Here is a 21,921-nt window from a genome sequence, read left to right on the forward strand (position 1 = left end):
GGTTATAGTTGAATCAACTGTGGATTTGAGGGGATTGTTGAACTCTCCTTTTAAGGCAGGGTTGGCCAACCCTCCTGAAGAGGGGCCCGTTGAGGTGGGTGGTTCGGTTGAAACACCTCTCGCCTTTCTCTTCTGTATCTGCAGGCCCTGGCTCTCTTTCCCTATCCAACATACAAAACCTCTCAACAGCCCTCACTTACTCTGACTGTTTTTAAAAATTGTATTTATTTAACTAGGCAAGTCAGTTAAGAACAAATTCTTATTTACAATGACGGCCTACCTGAAGGCAAAAGAGACCTAAAGACAACAACATTGCATGTCAGAAACACATGAAAGCACAGCATGGTAGCAACACAACATGACCACAACATGGTAGTAACACAACATGGTAGCAACACAAAACATGGTACAAACATTATTGGGCAGAGACAACGGCACAAAAGGCAAGAAGGTAGAGACAACAATACATCACGTGAAGCGGCCACAGCTGTCAGTTAGAGTGTCTGAGTGAATGAAGAGATGGAGATAAAACGGTCCAGTTTGAGTGTTTTTTTGCAACTCGTTTCAGTCGACAGCTGCAGCGAACTGAAAAGAGGAGCGACCCAGGGATGTGTGTGCTTTGGGGACCTTTAACAGAATGTGACTGGCAGAACGGGTGTTGTATGTGGAGGATGAGAGTTGCAGTAGATATCTCAGATAGGGGGGAGTGAGGCCTTAGAGGGTTCTATAAATATGCATCAACCCTTGGATCTTGCGATGGGTATACAAAGATGACCCATTTACAGAGGAGTATAGAGTGCAGTGATGTGTCCCATAAGGAGCATTGGTGGCAAATCTGATGGCCGAATGGTATATAACATCTAGCCGCTCGAGAGCACCCTTACCTGCTGATCTATAAATTACGTCTCCGTAATCTAGGATGGTCATCTAAATCAGGGACTGTGAGCCAGCTATGGCTTTGGTTGTTGTGTTATTAATGTTACTAATAGCATTTTCTATAGAATTATACTTTTCGTTAATATACTGCACATGTCGGAGTTGCTCTCCAGCATGTTGTGGTATTGTTGCTTTTCTCTCTCTCTCGCTGGCATTATCAGCAGTGCTCTTTGTCCTTGTCGTTTTAGAGTCTGCTAGCTGTAGGCGCTGTGACGAGAATCCATTGGAATGAGAGACCTTGAGCAAACACACACACACACACACCTCGAGCAACCAAGTTAAGCGCCTGTTTTAAGTAAAGTTGCACACTGAAGGTCAGGATGTTCATTTGACAGTCTTGAGGGTGTGTGTGCGCACATGTCAAGTAGATGATACCCACAGGTTGGCGTTTTTCATCATGTATCTTGTTCTGGAGTCTGCTCTGCAGAGTGGTCACAAGCTGGTACAGTCATAGAATCAGATTTTAAACCTTAACCACACTGCTAATGTTAATGCCTAACCCTAACCTTAAATTAAGACCAAAAAGCACATTTTTGTTTTCATGAACTTTTACAATATAGCCAATTTTGACTTTGCAGCTGGCCAATTTAGCAGGAATCGCTCGGTTCTGCCTCTAGGACAAGACTCATCCCAGTCAACCTGCATGAAAACCTGGGTCAAGGAGCGAGTTCAGTTTAATCTCACCCCTATACCGTCCACCCATTCCACTTTCTCCTCCCTCTCTTCTCTCTCTCACCAGAGTTTTCACACCAGCAAAGCACAGGCCAGACACACTCTTCTTTTCATAAACTCCCAGATATTTTTTGACTTCTCTTCTTTAATTGGCAGCTGCATCCAATCTTGTTTCCTTCAGGCCTGCATCTAATTAAAGTGAAACCTGATTAATTAAGCTCATCCTAAAACAAAGAGAGGACCTGGAACTCTTATAGCCTTTATAGATAGAGGGAGGTAGAGAGAGAGAGAGAGTGAGAGTCTTCCCGCACTTATTGCCAATTGAGCCTGGCTGTGAATAAACTGTGTGTGTATGTGTGTGCTTGCGTGCACATGTGTGTGTGCGTGCGCGTTTGAGCATTCATGCCTGTGCTTGTATTTGTGTTATGAGAGTGAGATGACATCATATTTTAATTATGCCCCTGGCATTTCCGTGTCCTTACTTCTGCTTTGCTGGAATACAAACTGCACTGTTATGCCACTAAAGCATTTTGTGATAGCATCATGCTAATCCTCTCCCTCCTCCTCTCTTTCTCCTCGTCTCTCCCTCCAGATGAGAGGATGCAGCAGGAAGTGGATGTGAGACTGAGCCCCACCTGAGCCCTCACCACCCGCCCCCGCCCCCTCCCGGCCGTCCCATCATGCACATGCCGTTTCGAGGTCGTCTGAAGCTGCTGGTGGCATCTCTGACCGCCGTCATCCTGCTCACCTGGCTCTACCTGCTGGCTGGGAACCTGGAGAGTAAGTAGTACCGACCCGTCGCCATGGTTACATGACTGACCGGAACTACTTTTCCACTGAGCTGCAGAAGAAAGGAATAGGAAACACATGTATGCATGTACTGTAGCTACTTTAAAAACACATTAAACAACGGTATACAGATGCCGTATCTTAATTTGAGCATCCTGTTGTTGCAGGAATATGGAGATTGCAAACTTGTAGTGCATTCAAGGTTTAAAAAGGCTTCTAAAGTTTGTAATTTCCATTTTGAAATGTCAGACTCAAAATAATGTTTACGACCTCAAAATAACAATAACTGTAACGACCCTTTGTTTACTTTTTTCAAACTTTTTACCCCTTTTTCTCCCAATTTCGTGGTATCCAATTGTTAGTAGCTACTATCTTGTCTCATCGCTACAACTCCCGTACGGGCTCGGGAGAGACGAAGGTTGAAAGTCATGCGTCCTCCGATACCAACCCGGAAGCCAGCCGCATCCAACCCGGAAGCCAGCCGCACCAATGTGTCGGAGGAAACACCGTGCACCTGGCAACCTTGGCTAGCATGCACTGCGCCCGGCCCACCACAGGAGTCGCTGCGCCATCCGGGAGGCCCTTGTCCGGCATTGCCATCAGCCATTGAGGAAATGCTTCCTTGAAATCAATGAATGCTGCTTCACTGCCCGTGTTGCGCTCACGATGCGTCACGTCCAATGTCAGCGTCCAAGCTCAAGAATCACAGAGGTTAAATTCTCGATGGCTGACGCAAACGTTAATTCTATCTTGTGATTTGAATTGATGACAAATAAAGACGATTTTGGTTGCACATGGCCACGACTATACACCACTGGTTATTGTAGTCAAGAAGCTACTACTACTAGCTAGCTAGTTACATTGACTAGCTAGGTTCAAAAGCAGCGTGTGAAATTAGGGGATCATTTAGTACAACCACTAGCAGTACTTACGAAAAACTGGACCAAAGCTATTATACTTACGCATAATCGTTGAATATGGTACAGTAGGCAAAATAGAATAAAGGCTCCTCTCTCAAAACAACGAACTCTGTGTAGCAGGTAAAACTTCACATTGACGTGACGCTGATGGCAAAGCAACACAATGCATATAGTGGAGCTGAAGAGTAACACTACAATCAGAGCTGGCAGCAGAAAATGATCAGCTAGGGGAAATCAGATTTTATATAATTCTACAAAATATTTGCAAAAAAAAAGATAACGAACAGGTATCTGTGCCAATGCACCCAACAACCAATAAACAAAGCATACTGACTTCGGGCACTTCTATATCATGGTTTGCATTTTCAACACCACAATAAATAGATGTCAATCTCGACAAACATAAAATGCATCCCTCCATCCCGACCTAGGATTGGCGTGCCAATCACCGAATGTCATTCAGCTTTTTGGTGTTTTATAAGAGATGTCTCTTTCCGTTAATCAAATGTTTTGCTGCACAGTTTGGATTGATTTGAATGGTTCAGTAAATACAAATACATATACACACTGTACAACACTTTTTCAAAGTGACCGGGATTTCACAATTAAAGTCAGACTTATTTCCATTGTGGTCCCTATTTTTTTTGCATAGATACATAATGAAATGTCAGGGATAGAGACACATTACAGAGACACAGACAAAAAAAATGCTTGCCTCTAGATGAGTATGAGTTTAAGTACAATTCTTACAAGCTTGTTTTTGCTGGTCTGCAGCTTATTCATTAGATGCTTGGGGCTGTTGGTGAAACACTGGACTAGCACACTTGCCAGAGTCTTTAGGGTGTCCCTATAGCGAACTTTCCATCCAATTGTTGACAGATTTTCATATAAATATGAAAAAATCTGCATAAAAACAATATTTTCCCATCAGATTTGTGTTTCCATCAAATTGACTTAAATGCGTAAATACATAGTCCACAAAAATAACTTTTGCGGTTAGATTCCCGTAGCGGGAAAAAAATACAAGGAAAATGACTTTCCATTGCATTTAGTCCTACTGATGGTTTTGTCTCAAAAGAAATGCGTAGGTATGGTGAACATGCCCACTCAATATCAAGCCATTTTGAGGAGGCTAGAATTATATTTTGGACAAACCTGCGCATGCCTCCAGTAGACTTCTGAAGTAGCGCATATAAAAGGCGATACATTTTTTAAAGTTTAAATTTAGGCTACATTGAAGCGTCAGGTTCTAGGTGTACAAGGAATGGCTGCTCGGATTTGGAGAGGAAGCAGAGCGTGCGTTCAGCGTTCCCGAATAGCTGGGCCTGCCGAGAGCATACAGTTGTATATATGGCCACATTATTATAGGATGACTTGGGAGAATGATGATCTGCAACACACGGCACATCTCAGTATCAGATGTAAGAATACAGCCAGAATGGTCCGCTACTGTGCTTGACTAGACCTTAAAAACTGTCCACCCACAACTGATCCAAATGGAACGAAACATTTAAAATCACAGGGCTTTAACGTCATTATTCAAAGGACATTTTCACTGGAGCCTAGAGTAGAATTTTGTATTGCCGCCTATACAAGATCATGCCTTCAAAGTTATTTTATGCACAATGATGCACCTGGCTTCTCGACTGCCTATCAGCTATTGCTATTTGTCCTTGTGGATTTATATTGAAAATGTATGCAGCTTTGAGGCATGTGAGGCATGATTGCCAGTTAGCCTCTTGCAGATCTTGACAAACGTGCACCTACCACTGTTGTCACTATGAATGGTGGATAGAGGGCAGGATAGACTGGTAGACTACATTGAGTATACCAAACCTTAGGAATACTTTCCTAATATTGAGCTACCTGCTGTCCAGGCTCTGTCGCAGCCGGCCGCGATAGGGAGACCCATGGGACGGCGCACTATTGGCCCAGCGTCATCCGGGTTAGGGGAGGGTTTGGCCGGCAGGGATGTCCTTGTCCCATCGCAGCACTACTGACTCCTGTGGCAGGCCGGGTGCAGTGCGCGGTCGCCAGGTGTACGGTGTTTCCTCCTACACATTGGTGCGGCTGGCTTCCAGGATAAGTGGGCATTGGTCAAAAAGCAGTGCGGCTTGGTTGGTTTATGTTTCGGAGGACGCACGGCTCTCGACCTTCACCTCTCTGGAGTCCGTACGGAAGTTGCAGCGATGAGACCCTGTAACTACCAACCTATTGGAACTCTGGTTTACCAACTGGATACCACAAAATTGGGGAGAAAAAGGGGTAAAAAAAGAATAAATAGTTGTTTGAGACGTGACCTACATCTCTCTTCACATAGAAACTCTAATCTCCATGAACCACTATCGATCGACCCGAGCCCCCCTCTTTTTGCCCTCAGAACAGCCTCATATGTACATTTACAAGGTGTTGAAAGTGTTCTACAGGGATGCTGGCCCATGTTGACTCCATTGCTTCCCACAGTTGTGTCAAGATGGCTGGATGTCCTTCGGGTGGTGGATCATACTTGATACACTTGGGAAACTGTTGACTGTGAAAAACCAAGCAGCGTCGCAGTTCTTGACCCAGAACGGGGCACCTGGCACCCGTTCAAAGGCACTTTGTTTTTCCCATTCACCCTCTGAATGGCACACACCCATTTTATCTTAATAGTCTCAAGGTTTAAAAATACTTTAATCTGTCTCCTGCCCTTCATCTATACTGATTGAAGTGGATTTCACAAGTGACATCAAGAAGGGATCATAGATTTCACTTGGATTCACCTGGTCAGTCGGTCATGGAAAGAGTACGTGTTAATGTTTTGTATAATCAGTGTATATTGATTGACCTCTGGTATAGTAAAAGTTAGCATGCAGAAAAGCATAGTGCATAAGGGAAGTACCAAAACAACTTGATATACAGTGCCTTCGGAAAGTTTTCAGACCCCTTGACTTTTTCCACATTTTGTTACGTTGTAGCCTTATTCTAAAATGGATTAAATAAAACAATTTCCTCAGCAAATAACACGCAATACCCCATAATGACAAAGCAAAAAATAGTTTTTTTATTTACATTTTTGCAAATGTATTTAAAACAAAAAACGGAAATACCTTATTTACATAAGTATTCAGACCCTTTGCTATGAGACTCGAAATTGAGCTCAGGTGCATCCTGTTTCCATTGATCATCCTTGAGATGTTTCTACAACTTGTTTGGAGTCCACCTGTGGTAAATTCAATTGACTAAACATGATTTGGAAAGGCACACACCTGTGTGTGGTCCCAGCATAAGGTCCCACTGTTGACAGTGCAAGAACTTAGCCATGATGTTGAAGGAATTGTCTGTAGAGCTCCGAGACATGATTGGGTCGAGGCCAAGATCTGGGGAAGGGTACCAAGCCAAACTGAGCAATCGGGGGAGAAGGTCCTTGGACAGGGAGGTGACCACTCTGACTGAGTGACCATATGGGCGAACCTTCCAGAAGGACAACCACCTCTTCAGCACTCCACCAATTGGGCCTTTATGGTAGAGTGGCCAGACAGAGGCCACTCCTCAGTAAAAAGCACATGAGAGCCCGCTTGGAGTTTGCCAAAAGGCACCTAAAGACTCTCAGACCATGAAAACAAGATTCTCTTGTCTGATTGAACTCTCTTCACGTCCTACGGTGAGGCATGGTGTTGGCAGCATCATGCTGTGGGGATGTTTTTCAGGGGCGGGGACTGGGAGACTAGTCAGGATCGAGGCAAAGATGAATGGAGCAAAGTACAGAGAGATCTCAGACTGGGGCGAAGTTTCACCTTCCAACAGGACAACGACCCTAAGCACACTGCCAAGACAATGCAGGAGTGGCTTTGGGACAAGTCTCTGAATGTCCTTGAGTGGCCCAGCCAGAGCCTGGACTTGAACCCGATCAAAACTGTCTAGAGAGAGATCTGAAAATATCTGTGCATCGACACTCCCCAAGGAGACTCGATGCTGTAATCGCTGCCAAAGGTGTTCAACAAAGTACTGAGTAAAGAGTATTTATGAATATTTATGTAAATGTAATATTTCAGTTGTTTTATTTGATATATTAGCTAACATTTCTAAAAAAATGTTTAAAAGTTTTTACTTTGTCATTATGGGGTAGATTGATGAGGGAAAAAACGATATAATACCTTTTAGAAAAAGGCTGTAACTTAACAAAATGTGGAAAAAGTCAAGCGGTCTGAATACTTTCCGAAGGCACTGTAGGGGAGGCGCATGCAAACAGATATCGAAATGTGGCTAGGATAGAATCAATTATATAATTAATCTTGCAAAAGAGCGAATGTAAACCAGGGACAAAACACACTACCCTCCCCTGTGCCCGATAAAAAAATAAAAATAAAAACTTCCCAATTTCGATCTGTCTCTAACAATTCACCTTTCCTCTTGCTGCAGGAATATAATCTTTCTGTGTGAAACTGGCTCGAAATTAAGATTCCTAGATATCTTCGTCCGAGAATGTGGTTAAGTATCCTGTCGTAAACAAAAACGATAGACCCTGGACGTACTGTCATACACTCCTAAAACCAATTTATGAAGTGCGCCAAAATTCATAAGCGCACACATGTGCATGCAAATCCTCTCTCACACATACTGTACCTAAGATGACTGATGGGGTGTTATAGTGCAGTCTGTTCACTTCAGCTCTACGGAATAGCCATAGGAAGCAGTGAATTACTGTGTACACACGAGAGGACAAGGCTGCCCTTGTACAGTATCTGTGTCAGTATTAGGTCTGACTGTCTACATATCAGTATTTCTCTCTCTCACCCACTTTCCTCTGAGCGACCAGGAACAGGTTGTGAACATTCCCCGAGTGCCCCATCCAGCTGTGTCAGCTTCCTGTGTTTTACAACTCTACAAATGAAAGATTTTATTCAACCCTAATCTTAATTCCCTCTATCCCCTCCTCGCCCCCCTCCAGATGGGCGTTCTCTCCTCCTGTCCCCCTGTTTGTCAGAGACCCCCGAGGCACGGGTCCTAGAGCGGGCGGTTCTAGAGTCGCGGGTGCGCGAGATGGAGGAGGAGAACCGGCAGATCCGCCTGCAGCTCAGCCAATTGCAGGGCACGGCCGGCCAGCCCGCCGACGGTGGTAACTATGGCAACGCGGCGTGGGGGGCGTCAGCTGACACTGGGCCCGAGGATGTGGAGAACACGGCGGAGGAGAGAGCCAATCACACAGAGTGTCCCCGTTCGCCCACCGTACTGAAGTGTGAGGTGAGCCAGGATCAAATACTTATTTTAGCGCAGCTCTGTGTTTTTTACCTGTGTTAGTTTAGCTTCACTGTTTGGTCATTGGTGTTAAGTTGATATGTCAAATCTACTGTCATTGGTGTTTATGTGTTTTGGATGAAATAACATAGACATAGTTCTAAAAATATGGCTGTAGTGCTAAAATGTAGGGAGTTGATATTCGCAACAGTGTTCTGCTTCTCTCTTTTCTGCACAGCTGATCCATGTAGCGTGCGTGTGTGCCGGTCACAACGCCAGCAGAGATGTGGTCACCCTGGTCAAGTCCATCCTGTTCCACAGGTAACACAACAGAGCTTCACATACAACTACACCTGCTGCTCATAGATACAGCTACACCTTATAAAGCAACGACAGTTGTTTGTTCGACTCGATGAATCCTGCGCCAATAAGGATGAAGTCAATTCGGAAGGGCACTTGTAAAAATGAGAATGATTTATTCATTCATTATTGGAAGTTTAGGAAATGTTAGACCCTTCATAATCAGAGAGATGAAGCACTTGAGTAGCTCTTGGCATACGTTTCTCTCTCTTTCTCTCTCTCTCTCTCTCTCTCTCTCTCTTGCTCTCTCAGGAAAAACCCTCTCCATTTCCACTTCATCACAGACGCAGTAGCCAATCAGATCCTGAGTTCTCTGTTCCAGTCCTGGATGGTTCCATCTGTACAAGTTAGCTTCTACGACGCAGATGAACTCAAGGTAAATACCAACTATGGTCCTCAGGAGCCTGAGTGTCTGCTCTACCTTTTAAATCCGTGTTTAGGAAAACAATGGCGTGCACTCTTTGAGCAACCATTGACATAAAAGGGGATTCCACCCCTTTCCAATCAATCAGTTGGCAGGAGAAAGAGAAATCCAGTAGACACTTCACAAGGACTGGAGACCATACTTGCTCTTATTCAATTTTCCTTGTTCTACATGCTCTTTACTCCCTCCTTCTCTTCCCTTTCCCTACTCTTACAACAGTGATGTGTCACCTCAATCCTACTCCTCTGGCCTCTCCGCTCAGTCACTGTGTGTCTGTGTAAATCGAAAAGTGGTGTGTGTGTGTGTGGGTTGGAGGGGGTGTATGTATGCATGTGCTGTGTCTTTTGTGTGTGGTATGTGTGTGTTGCGTGCATGTACTGTTGGTGGTTGGATGTGTGCGTCTAGCTTTGGCTCTTTTGCTACTGACAAAGGGTTCATAAAGTAACATGTTGTTGCTCAACTCCCATAACAACCTGGCCTCGACCTGTAATATGACTTGGTTCCGTCTCTGTCCCCATCATCAAATTCTCTCTCAGCACTCTTAGCAAGCTTAGCAGGAACAAAAGCTCCTTGTGCTCTCAAATGTCTCAACCTACTCACCGTTTTCATTAACTCAGTTCAAACAGAGAAGGAAACACTGCACCTTCTGAGCTGATTATGTTTGCAAATGATTCACTTATGCAGATCCCGTTCTGTACAATCAAGAGGCGTAAATGATCAGACATGGTTGCCCCGATGCATGCCGAGAGTTATGCAGGTTTCAGTATTCATTTGGGTATCCTGGGCATAAAAAGAGATGACATTTTTTAAAAGATTGATGCTATTAAGTGAACAGCAGTAAAGCTCCAATTGCTTCACCTCTGCTTTAAAGGGACTTTTATTCTAAAGGGACCTTGGGAAATGGATGGGTGTCTGAGCAAGTTAGCTATTTAAAGGAAGGAGAATACCCTTACACACCTGACAAAAGAACCACAGTGGTGTTGCTTCTAATGACATTATTTTTCATACCTTGCAACTTTATGTTCCGTTTCTTTTTTAAATCAATATTTGTGAGGTCTAAAGTGGTTCATCCTCGCTCTTGCTTTCTCTCTCCATCCCTCTACCGTCTCTTCTCTTCCAGTCTGAGGTGTCATGGATACCTAACAAGCACTACTCAGGTATCTACGGCCTGATGAAGCTGACCCTAACCAAAGCGCTGCCCTCTGACCTCACAAAGGTCATAGTCCTGGATACGGACATCACCTTCGCCACCGACATCGCTGAGCTCTGGGCCATCTTCAGGAAGTTCACTGGTACGACCTTTGACCTTGATAAACGTTTCTGGTTGATTGATTGAATAATGAATTCATTGGTTGAGTGATAAAGCAAATTAGTGAATTGTACCTTTTTTTATGCCATAAAGCAAAAATCCCTTGAGGGCAAAAATGCCAAGAGAACAAAAATTATATTTGATGAACTAGTAATTGAAAAGCTGTCTAAAAGCTGTCTATATGCTGAAGAATACACCTCGACCAATCTGATTCCACGCTCCAAGACTGCTTCCATCACGTGGACTGGGATATGCTCCACACTGCGTCCAACAACAACATTGACGAATACGCTGATTCGGGGAGCGAGTTCATTAGAACGTGCATTGAAGATGTCGTTCCCATAGCAACGATTAAAACATTCCCAAACCAGAAACCGTTGATTGATGGCAGCATTCACGTGAAACTGAAAGCGCTAACCACTGCTTTTAACCAGGGCAAGGTGACCGCAAACATGACCGAATACAAACAGTGTAGCTATTCCTCCCGCAAGGCAATCAAACAAGCTAAGCGTCAGTATAGAGACAAAGTAGAGTCGCAATTCAACGGCTCAGACACGAGGTATGTGGCAGGGTCTACAGTCAATCACGGATTACAAAAAGGAAACCAGCCCCATCATAGACCAGGATGTCTTGCTCCCAGGCAGACTAAATAACTTTTTTGCCCGCTTTGAGGACAATACAGTACCACTGACACGGCCCGCAGCCAAAACATGCGGACTCTCCTTCACTGCAGCCGACGTGAGTAAAACATTTAAACGTGTTAACCCTCGCAAGGCTGCAGGCCCAGACGGCATCCCCAGCCACGCCCTCAGAGCATGCGCAGACCAGCTGGCTGGTGTGTTTACGGACATATTCAATCAATCCTTATCCCAGTCTGCTGTTCCCACATGCTTCAAGAGGGCCACCATTGTTCCTGTTCCCAAAAAAGCTAAGTTAACGACTACCGCCCCGTAGCACTCACTTCCATCATCATGAAGTGCTTTGAGAGACTAGTCAAGGACCATATCACCTCCACCCTACCTGACACCATAGACCCACTCCAATGTGCTTACCGCACAAATAGGTCCACAGACGATGCAATCTCAACCACACTGCACACTGCCCTAACCCATCTGGACAAGAGGAATACCTATGTGAGAATGCTGTTCATCGACTACAGCTCAGCATTTAACACCATAGTACCCTCCAAACTCGTCATCAAGCTCGAGACCCTGGGTCTCAACCCCACCCTGTGCAACTGTGTACTGGACTTCCTGACGGGCTGCCCCCTAACAACATCTCCACCCCGCTGATCCTCAACACTGGGGCCCCACAAGGGTGTGTTCTGAGCCCTCTCCTGTACTCCCTGTTCACCCACAACTGTGTGGCCACGCACGCCTCCAACTCAATCATCAAGTTTGCGGACGACACAACAGTGGTAGGCTTGATTACCAACAACGACGAGACGGCCTACAGGGAGGAGGTGAGGGCCCTCGGAGTGTGGTGTCAGGAAAATAACCTCACATAAGCGTCAACAAAACTAAGGAGATGGAGCACCCCCCTCTCCACATCGATGGGACAGTAGTGGAGAGGGTAGTAAGTTTTAAGTTCCTCAGCGTACACATCACAGACAAACTGAATTGGTCCACCCACACAGACAACATCGTGAAGAAGTCGCAGCAGCACCTCTTCAACCTCAGGAGGCTGAAGAAATTTGGCTTGTCACCAAAAGCACTCACAAACTTCTACAGATGCACAATCGAGAGCATCCTGTTGGGCTGTATCACCGCCTGGTACGGCAATTGCTCCGCCCGCAACCGTAAGGCTCTCCAGAGGGTTGTGAGGTCTGCACAATGCATCACCGGGGTCAAACTACCTGCCCTCCAGGACACATACACCACCCGATGTCACAGGAAGGCCATAAAGATCATCAAGGACAACAACCACCCGAGACACTGCCTGTTCACCCCGCTATCTTCCAGAAGGCGAGGTCAGTACAGGTGCATCAAAGCAGGGACCGAGAGACTGAAAAACAGCTTCTCTCTCAAGGCCATCAGACTGTTAAACAGCCACCACTAACATTGAGTGGCTGCTGCCAACAGACTGACTCAACTCCAGCCACTTTAATAATGGGAATTGATGGAAATTGATGTAAAATATATCACTAGCCACTTTAAACAATGCTACTTAATATAATGTTTATATACCCTACATTATTCATCTCATATGTATATGTATATACTGTACTCTATATCATCTACTGCATCTTTATGTAATACATGTATCACTAGCCACTTTAAACTATGCCACTTTGTTTACATACCCTACATTACTCATCTCATATGTATATACTGTACTCGATACCATCTACTGCATCTTGCCTATGCCGTTCTGTACCATCACTCATTCATATCTTTATGTACATATTCTTTATCCATTTAGACTTGTGTGTATAAGGTAGTAGTTTTGGAATTGTTAGGTTAGATTACTCGTTGGTTATTACTGCATTGTCGGAACTAGAAGCACAAGCATTTCGCTACACTCGCATTAACATCTGCTAACCATGTGTGTGTGACAAATACATTTGATTTGATTTGATTACAAATGATAATCAGCATTTTAAAATCCGGATGAATGATGATTGGTGATGCTGTGATTGCAGACAAGCAGGTGATAGGTCTGGTGGAGAACCAGAGTGACTGGTACCTGGGGAACCTGTGGAAGAACCATAAACCCTGGCCCGCCCTGGGACGAGGCTTCAACACTGGGGTCATCCTGCTCTACCTGGAGAGGCTGCGACGGATTGGCTGGGAGCAGATGTGGAGGCTGACCGCCGAGAGAGAGCTAATGAGCATGCTCAGTACCTCGCTGGCTGACCAGGTCTGTTTATTTACTTTTATTCTATTCTAGTCTATTCTTTTTATTCAGAATATTATTAAATACTCTTTAGATCATGACTTTTCTTAACAAATGTTAATATAGGGCAGGGATCATAAACTAGATTCAGCCAATATTTTTCTTGAACGGATAGTCAGAGGGCCAGAAAATAATTGCAAATAATTTGTAAACTGCAAATTGACTGCAAGAAGCCCAAACAGATATAATGTTAGACTAAAACATAATTTCAAACCTTACTCACATTTGCATTACAATCAAGTGACTCTCTGTTATGCGTGGAAATAATTGGGAACAGATGTCTTGAATAAAAATCACTTGAAGATGATTTCCTGATGTTTTTACAGTCTTCTATGTCCAACAATAAAAAATCAAAATAAATATATATATACAGTTGAAGTTGGATGTTTACGTACACCTTAGCCAAATACATTTAAACTCAGTTTTTCACAATTCCTGACATTTAATCCTAGTAAACAATTCCCTGTTTTAGTTAAGTTAGGATCACCACTTTATTTTAAGAATGTGAAATGTCAGAATAATTGTAGAAAGAATGATTTATTTCAGCTTTTATTTCTTTCATCACATTCCCGGTGGGTCAGAAGTTTACATACACTCAATTAGTATTTGGTAGCATTGTCTTTAAATTGTTTAACTTGGGTCAAACATTTCGGGTAGCCTTCCACAAGCTTCCCACAATAAGTTGGGTAAATTCTGGCCCCTTCCTCCTGACAGAGCTGATGTAACTGAGTCAGGTTTGTAAGCCTCTTTGCTCGCACACACTTTGTCAGTTCTGCCCACAAACTTTCTATGGGATTGAGGTCAGGGCTTTGTGATGGCCTCTCAAATACCTTGACTTTGTTGTCCTTACGCCATTTTGCCACAACTTTGGAAGTATGCTTGGGGTCATTGTCCATTTGGAAGACCCATTTGCGACCAATTTTTAACTGATGTCTTGGGATGCTGCTTCAATATATCCACATAATTTTCCTCCCTCATGATGCCATCTATTTTGTGAAGTGCACCAGTCCCTCCTGCAGCAAAGCACCCCCACAACATGATGCTGCCATCCCCGATTGGGATGGTGTTCTTCGGCTTGCAAGCCTCCCCCTTTTTCCTCCAAACATAATGATGGTCATTATGGCCAAACAGTTCTATTTTTGTTTCATCAGACCAGAGGACATTTCTCCAAAAAGTACAATCTCTGTCCCCATGTGCAGTTGCAAACCGTAGTCTGGCTTTTTTATGGCGGTTTTGAAGCAGTGGCTTCTTCCTTGCTGAGCGGCATTTCAGGTTATGTCGATATAGGACTCCTTTTAATGTGGATATAGATACTTTTGTACCTGTTTCATCCAGCATCTTCCTTTGCTGTTGTTCTGGGATTGATTTGCACTTTTCGCACCAAAGTACATTCATTTCTAGGAGACAGAACGCATCTCTTTCCTGAGCGGTATGACAGCTGCGTGGTCCCATGGTGTTTATACTTGCATACTATTGTTTGTACAGATGAACGTGGTACCTTTTTGCATTTGTAAATTGCTCCCAGGGATGAACCAGACTTGTGGAGGTCTACAATTTTCTGAGGTCTTGGCTGATTTCTTTTGATTTTCCTATGATGTCAAGCAAAGAGGAAATTAGTTTTAAGGTTGGCCTTGAAATACATCCACAGATACACCTCCAATTGATTCAAAATGTCAATTAGCCTATCAGAAGCTTCAAAAGCAATGACATAATTTTGGGGAATTTTCCAAGCTGTTTAAAGGCACAGCCAACTTATTGTATGTAAACTTCTGACCCACTGGAATTGTGATACAAATAATCTGTCTGTAAACAATTGTTGGAAAAATGACTTGTGTCATGCACAAAGTAGATGTCCTAACCGACCTGCCAAAACTATAGTTTGTTAACGAGACATTTTTGGAGTGGTTGAAAAACGAGTTTTAATGACTCCAACCTAAGTGTATGTAAACTTCCGACTTCAACTGTATATACAGTCTATAAAAATGTTGGGGTACAAATAAAACCACCCTCGGCCAAAATTCGACCCACGGGCCGCCAGTTGGGGACCCTGATGTAGGGTAATCTTATGCCTCAAAGCATACTGTGTATGAGGCAAATGGTAATGTAAGTGTGTAAGACATCTCAAATGAACATTTGGTGCATGTGTAAATGTGAATGTTTACTATTGTGTGCCAGAGTTCTATATGATTTTAATGTCAAAATGAGTGTGTATAATACACTCGTAGAAAGAAAAGGTGCGATCTTGAACCTAAAAGGGTTCTTCGGCTGTCGCCAAAGGAGAACCCTTTGAATAACCCTTTTTTGGTTCTTGGTAGAACCCTATTGAGTTCCATGTAGAACCCTTTACACAGAGGGTTCTACATTGAATCCAAAAGAGTAAACATGGAACCAAAAAAGTTTATCCCATGGGGACACCGAAGAACCCTTTTGGAACCCATTTTTCAAGGAGGGTATTACACAGGTGTTTAATGTGAGTGGGTAATCTTGTGTGCAGGACATCTTTAATGTGTTCATTAAGCAGAACCCAGTCCTAGTGCATCAGCTGCCCTGCTTCTGGAACGTTCAGCTGTCTGACCACACACGCTCCGAACAGTGCTACACAGAGGTGTCTGACCTCAAGGTAGGGCTATGCAGTGAAATACACACACACACACACACACACACACACACACACACGCACACACACTCAATACAGCAAAATCCCTCACTTATTTCCTTTATGAATGTACTGCGTCTAGTCATCTGGCTACAGGTCATCATGGTAACATGTTTATGTCCCGTGTCAGGTGATCCACTGGAACTCTCCTAAGAAACTTCGTGTGAAGAACAAGCATGTGGAGTTCTTCAGGAACCTCTACCTAACCTTCCTAGAGTACGATGGGAACCTACTGAGACGAGAGCTGTTTGGCTGCCCCAGCCATGCCACCTCAGAGAGTGTACAAGTGAGTAAAACATTACCTTAACGTTAACCATAATTATGTGATAAATCAAAACAAATCAAATCACATTTTACTTGTCACTTGCGCCCGAATACAACAGCTGTAGACCTTACAGTGAAATGCTTACTTACAAGCCCTTAACCAACAATGCAGTTTTAAGAAAATACCTTTAAAAAAGTAAGAGATAAGAATAACAAATAATTAAGAGCAGCAGTAAATAACAATAGCGGGGTTATATACAGGGGGTACAGGTACAGAGTCCATGTGCGGGGGCTCCAGTGTTGAGGTAATTTAGGTAATATGTGCATGTAGGTAGAGTTATTAAAGTGACTATGCATAGATAACAACAGAGAATAGCAGCAGCGTAGAATGGGGGGGGACAATGCAAATAGTCTTGGTAGCCATTTGATTAGATATTCAAGAGTCTTATGGCTTGGGGGTAGAAGCTGTTTAGAAGCTTGGCTCTCTGGTGCCGCTTGCTGTGCAGTAGCAGAGGGAACAGTCAATGACTAGGGTGGCTGGAGTCTTTAAAAATGTTTAGGGCCTTCCTCTGACACCGCCTGGTATAGAAGTCCTGGATGGCAGGAAGCTTGGCCCCAGTGATGTACTGGGCCGCACACACTACCCTCTGTAGTGCCTTGTGGTTGGAGGCCGAGCAGTTGCCGTACCAGGCAGTGATGCAACCCGTCAGGATGCTCTCGATGGTGCAGTTGTAAAACCTTTTGAGGATCTGAGGACCCATGTCAAATATTTTAAGTCCCCTGAGGGAGAATAATTTTTGTCGTGCCATCTTCATGACTATGTCTTGGTGTGCTTGGACCATGTTAGTTTGTTGATGTGGACGCCAAGGAACTTGAAGCTCTCAACCTGCTCCACTACAGACCTGTCGATGAGAATGGGGGCATGCTCGGTCCTGATTTTCCTGTAGTCCACAATCATTTCCTTTGTCTTGATCACGTTGAGGGAGAGGTTGTTGTCCTGGCACCACACGGCAAGGTCTCTGAACTCCTCCCTATAGGCTGTCTCATCGTTGTCAATGATTAGGCCTACCACTGTTGTGTCGTCAGCAAGCTTAATGATGGTGTTGGAGTCGTGCCTGGCCGTGCAGTCATGAGTGAACAGGGAGTACAGGAGTGGACTGAGCATGCACCCCTGAGGGGGCCCCCGTGTTGAGGATCAGCATGGTGGATGTGTTGTTACTTACCCTTACCACCTGGGGGCGGCCTGTCAGGAAGTCCAGGATCCAGTTGCAGAGGGAGGTGTTTAGTCCCAGTATCCTCAGCTTTGTGATGAGCTTTGAGGGCACTATGGTGTTGAACGCTGAGCTGTAGTCAATGAATTGCATTCTCACACAGGTGTTCCTTTTGTCCAGGTGGGAAAGGGCTGTGTGGCTCTGTTGGGGCGGTATGCAAATGGGAGTGTGATAATGGTGTTGATGTGAGCCATGACCTGTCTTTCAAAGCATTATCTACAGACGTGAGTGCTATGGGTTGGTAGTCATTTAGGCAGGTTACCTTAGTGTTCTTGGGCGCATGGACTATGGTGGTCTACTTGAAACATGTTGGTATTACAGACTCTGACAGGGAGAGTTTGAAAATGTCAGTGAAGACACTTGCCAGTTGGTCAGCGCATGCTCGGAGTACACGTCCTGGTAATCCATCTCGCCCTGCGGCCTTGTGAATGTTGACCTGTTTAACCTCTCTGGGATATGTAGGACGCTAGCGTCCCACCTGGCCAAAAGCCAGAGAAAATGCAGAGCGCCAAATTCAAATAAATTACTATAAAATATCAAACTTTCATGAAATCACACATGTAAGATACCAAATTAAAGCTACCCGGCGATAGCAAACGATGCTCTTATCTGAGAGTAGCACCTCCGTAAACAAAGAGAGAAAACATATTTCAACCCTGCAGGCACGACACAAAACGCAGATATAAAAATATAAATCATGCCTTACCTTTGACGAGCTTCTTCTGTTGGCACTCCAATATGTCCCATAAACATCACAAATGGTCCTTTTGTTCGATTAATTCCGTCGATATATATCCAAAATGTCCATTTATTTGGCGCTTTGATCCAGAAAAACACCGGTTCCAACTTGCGCAACGTGACTACAAAATATCTCAAAAGTTACCTGTAAACTTTGCCAAAACATTTCAAACTACTTTTGTAATACAACTTTAGGTATTTTGTAAAGTAAATAATCAATCAAATTGAAGACGGGATGATCTGTGTTCAATACAGGAAGAAAACAAACTGACGCTACCTTTCTGGTCACGCGCCTCTATCTAACAGTACCCTTGAAGTGACCCTCGTTTTGAACAGGACTACTTCTTCATTACACAAAGGAAAAACCTCAACCAATTTCTAAAGACTGGTGACATCCAGTGGAAGCGGTAGGAACTGCAAGAAGATCCCTTAGAAATCTGGATTCCCAATGAAAAGTCATTGAATAGAGAGTGACTTCAAAACAAAAAATCTGAATGGTTTTTTCCTCGGGATTTCACCTGCTACATAAGTTCTGTTATACTCACTCACAGACATGATTCAAACCGTTTTAGAAACTTCAGAGTGTTTTCTATCCAAATCTACTAATAATATGCATATCTTATCTTCTGGGGATGAGTAGCAAGCAGTTGAATTTGGGCATGCATTTCATCCGGACGTGAAAATACTGCCCCGTCACCAAGAAGTTAAAGGTCTTACTCACATCGGCTGCGGAGAGTGTGATCACACAGTCATCCGGAACAGCTGATGCTCTCATGCATGTTTCAGTGTTGCTTGCCTCGAAGCGAGCATAGAAGTTATTTAGCTCATCTGGTAGGCTTGTGTCACTGGGCTGCTCTCGGCTGTGCTTCCCTTTGTAGTCTGTAATAGTTTGCAAGCCCTGCCACATCCGGCGAGCATTGGAGCAAGTGTACTATGATTCGAACTTAGTCCTGTATTGATGCTTTACCTGTTTGATGGTTCGTCGGAGGGCATAGCGGGATTTCTTATAAGCTTCCGGGTTAGAGTCCCGCTACTTGAAAGCGGTAACTCCACCGTTTAGCTCAGTGCTAATGTTACCTGTAATCCATGACTTCTGGTTGGGTTGTGTATGTACAGTCACTGTGGGGACGACTTCCTCAATGCACTTATTGATAAAGCCAGTGACTGATGTGGTGTACTGCTCAATGCCATCTGAAGAATCACGGAACATGTTCCAGTCTGTGCTAGCAAAACAGTCCTGTAGTTTAGCGTCTGCTTCATCTGACCACTTTTTTATTGACCGAGTCACTGGTGCTTCCTGCTTTACTATTTGCTTGTAAGCAGGAATCAGGAGGATGGAATTATGGTCAGATTTTCCAAATGGAGGGCGAGGGAGGGCTTTGTATGCGTCTCTGTGTATGTAAAATGCCATTGAAGCCGGTGTTTGGAGGGTAAATTGGCATGGGTGTTGCGGCATTGGTGTTGCGTGTCATTAAATCCTCCAAACACCGGCTTCGAGGGCATTAGCACTTTTATACAACAGGTTACTAACATATTAAAATAATTATTGACATATGTGACCCACTGCCTTGATTCGGTCTTATGTAGCAAAATGTTTTTTTATTTATTTTTTATATTGGATAAAAGCAGAGACACAGAGCTACAAAATGGTATATTACACATTGCACTTTTAAGTTGATAAATTTGTAACCTCACTTTTGAGAAAATGGCCAATGTTTTGGTACCTACCGGCGAGCTCTTCTTTGTCTACAACCATTCAGCATCGATGACACACTCTTAAGCTTTAGCCCCACCCATCTCTTTAAGAGTTGATCCGAGCGTTCTGTCCTAACAACAACAGTCAAGCACCCAAGCTAACAGCTACTTCCAACCACAAATGAGAGAACAGCTCATTGACCATTTTACTCTGGTTACGCTGTTTATATGTTGGTGACTGCAACTGTGCTGCTGGCAACAATTTACAACAATTTACAATGTTTACTGACACCGACCATATTCAACGGGTGTTGAGTGTTCGTAAATTCGTCAGTTATTCTGCACTCTGGCACACTCAGACGAGAGTGCTCTGAAATCGGATTAGATAGCCAGAGCAAATTTACCAGCTAAGTCTATCAACAGTTGTTGCAGTGACATTCTTTTGTTAAGACATGTAGCTAGCTAAACAATGAACCATAATCCCAACTCATGACATTACTACCCTGCATGAATCTGCAGGTAGCTAACCAACCAGGTCCAACGCTAGCTACTGTAGCTAATATTAGGCTATAACTAGTAAAGTAAAGGCCTTTGAGAAGTTAATAATAAGATTGTACACGTGACAGTAGCTAGTGAGCCAGCCAGCAAACATTAGCTAGCTAGCTAGCTAGCTAACAGTACAATTTAATTTGAAATGAAAATGACTTTCTGTCAAAATTAAAAACGTGTAATATCTGAAAATGTAGCTAGCTAGACTATCTTCTCCGTATACATCATGGATGGATGCCTCTCCCTGTCACGGATGCCATGGTTGCCCTTCGTTTGAAGATGTAATCCAGAGACAGGTGTTTTCTCCATCTCCTTAGCTATCATATTCTAATTCCACTGATTTCAAATCTCAGTCCTCCAGAAAGTGGAAAGCAACACTTATGCAGTTCTACTATGTGATACATTAAAAAGCTGTGTTTGACAGGATTACCTACACATACTGATTACCTACACATACTGACCACCTCAAATAGACAGAAGATTGCTATATGGCAGACCAATCCGAACTCATCTTTCGGCATATCCAGCCCACTCGTTATCTCAGTCAATCATGGCTAGCAGGAATGTTGCTCGCTTTTTCTGTGGCTAAACCAATTGCGCTCGTAATTGTAAATATGAATACAATTGTTCAGATGGCATACAAGTCTGTTATTAACGCACGTGAAAGTTCATGTTCCAACGCATTTTGATAAAAAACTGGCACTCCTGTGAAATAGTGACCCGCGACATTAACCTAGTTTCCTGAAACAAGTCGCGACCGGGAGGTCCGTGGGGCGACGCACAATAGGCCTATCGTCGTCCGGGTTAGGGAGGGCTTGGCTGGTAGGGATATCCTTGTCTCATCGCGCACCAGCGACTCCTGTGGCGGGCCGGTCATAAGTGCGCGCTAACAAGGTCACCAGGTGCACTGTGTTTCCTCAGACACATTGGTGTGGCTGGCTTCCGGGTTGGATGCGTGCTGTGTTAAGGAGTGCGGCTTGGAGGACACATGGCTTTCGACCTTTGTCTCTCCCGAGCCCGTACGGGAGTTGTAGCGATGAGAGAAGATAGTAACTACTAACAATTGGATACCACGAAATTGGGGAGAAAAGGGGGGTAAAAATCTAAACCAAAAAAAAGGAAAAATAATGACACAAATTCGAATTTGGGTTCGTTTATGGAATTGTGAAATAAGCCGTGTCCTTGTCTTCTACAAAGGATAGGAAAGGTTGTCAGATATTATAAAA

At 43.9% G+C, this 21,921-nt stretch overlaps 1 protein-coding gene across 2 annotated transcripts in view; it reads left to right on the forward strand.

Annotated features, from left to right (window-relative positions):
- LOC112232295 (LARGE xylosyl- and glucuronyltransferase 2) overlaps positions 1–21,921 on the forward strand; it is a 71,850-nt gene that overhangs the window by 37,194 nt on the left and 12,735 nt on the right. For both annotated transcript variants that reach the window (XM_042330756.1, XM_042330755.1), the window contains exons 2-9: positions 2,201–2,388; positions 8,248–8,540; positions 8,773–8,855; positions 9,147–9,270; positions 10,439–10,610; positions 13,269–13,486; positions 16,017–16,142; positions 16,309–16,464. In XM_042330756.1, coding sequence (XP_042186690.1) covers positions 2,289–2,388; positions 8,248–8,540; positions 8,773–8,855; positions 9,147–9,270; positions 10,439–10,610; positions 13,269–13,486; positions 16,017–16,142; positions 16,309–16,464 — 1,272 coding nt within the window. In that variant the 5' untranslated portion in view covers positions 2,201–2,288. The remainder of the gene's footprint in view (positions 1–2,200; positions 2,389–8,247; positions 8,541–8,772; positions 8,856–9,146; positions 9,271–10,438; positions 10,611–13,268; positions 13,487–16,016; positions 16,143–16,308; positions 16,465–21,921) is intronic.

This window comes from Oncorhynchus tshawytscha, linkage group LG12, assembly GCF_018296145.1.
Source record: "Oncorhynchus tshawytscha isolate Ot180627B linkage group LG12, Otsh_v2.0, whole genome shotgun sequence".
NCBI lineage: Eukaryota > Metazoa > Chordata > Actinopteri > Salmoniformes > Salmonidae > Oncorhynchus > Oncorhynchus tshawytscha.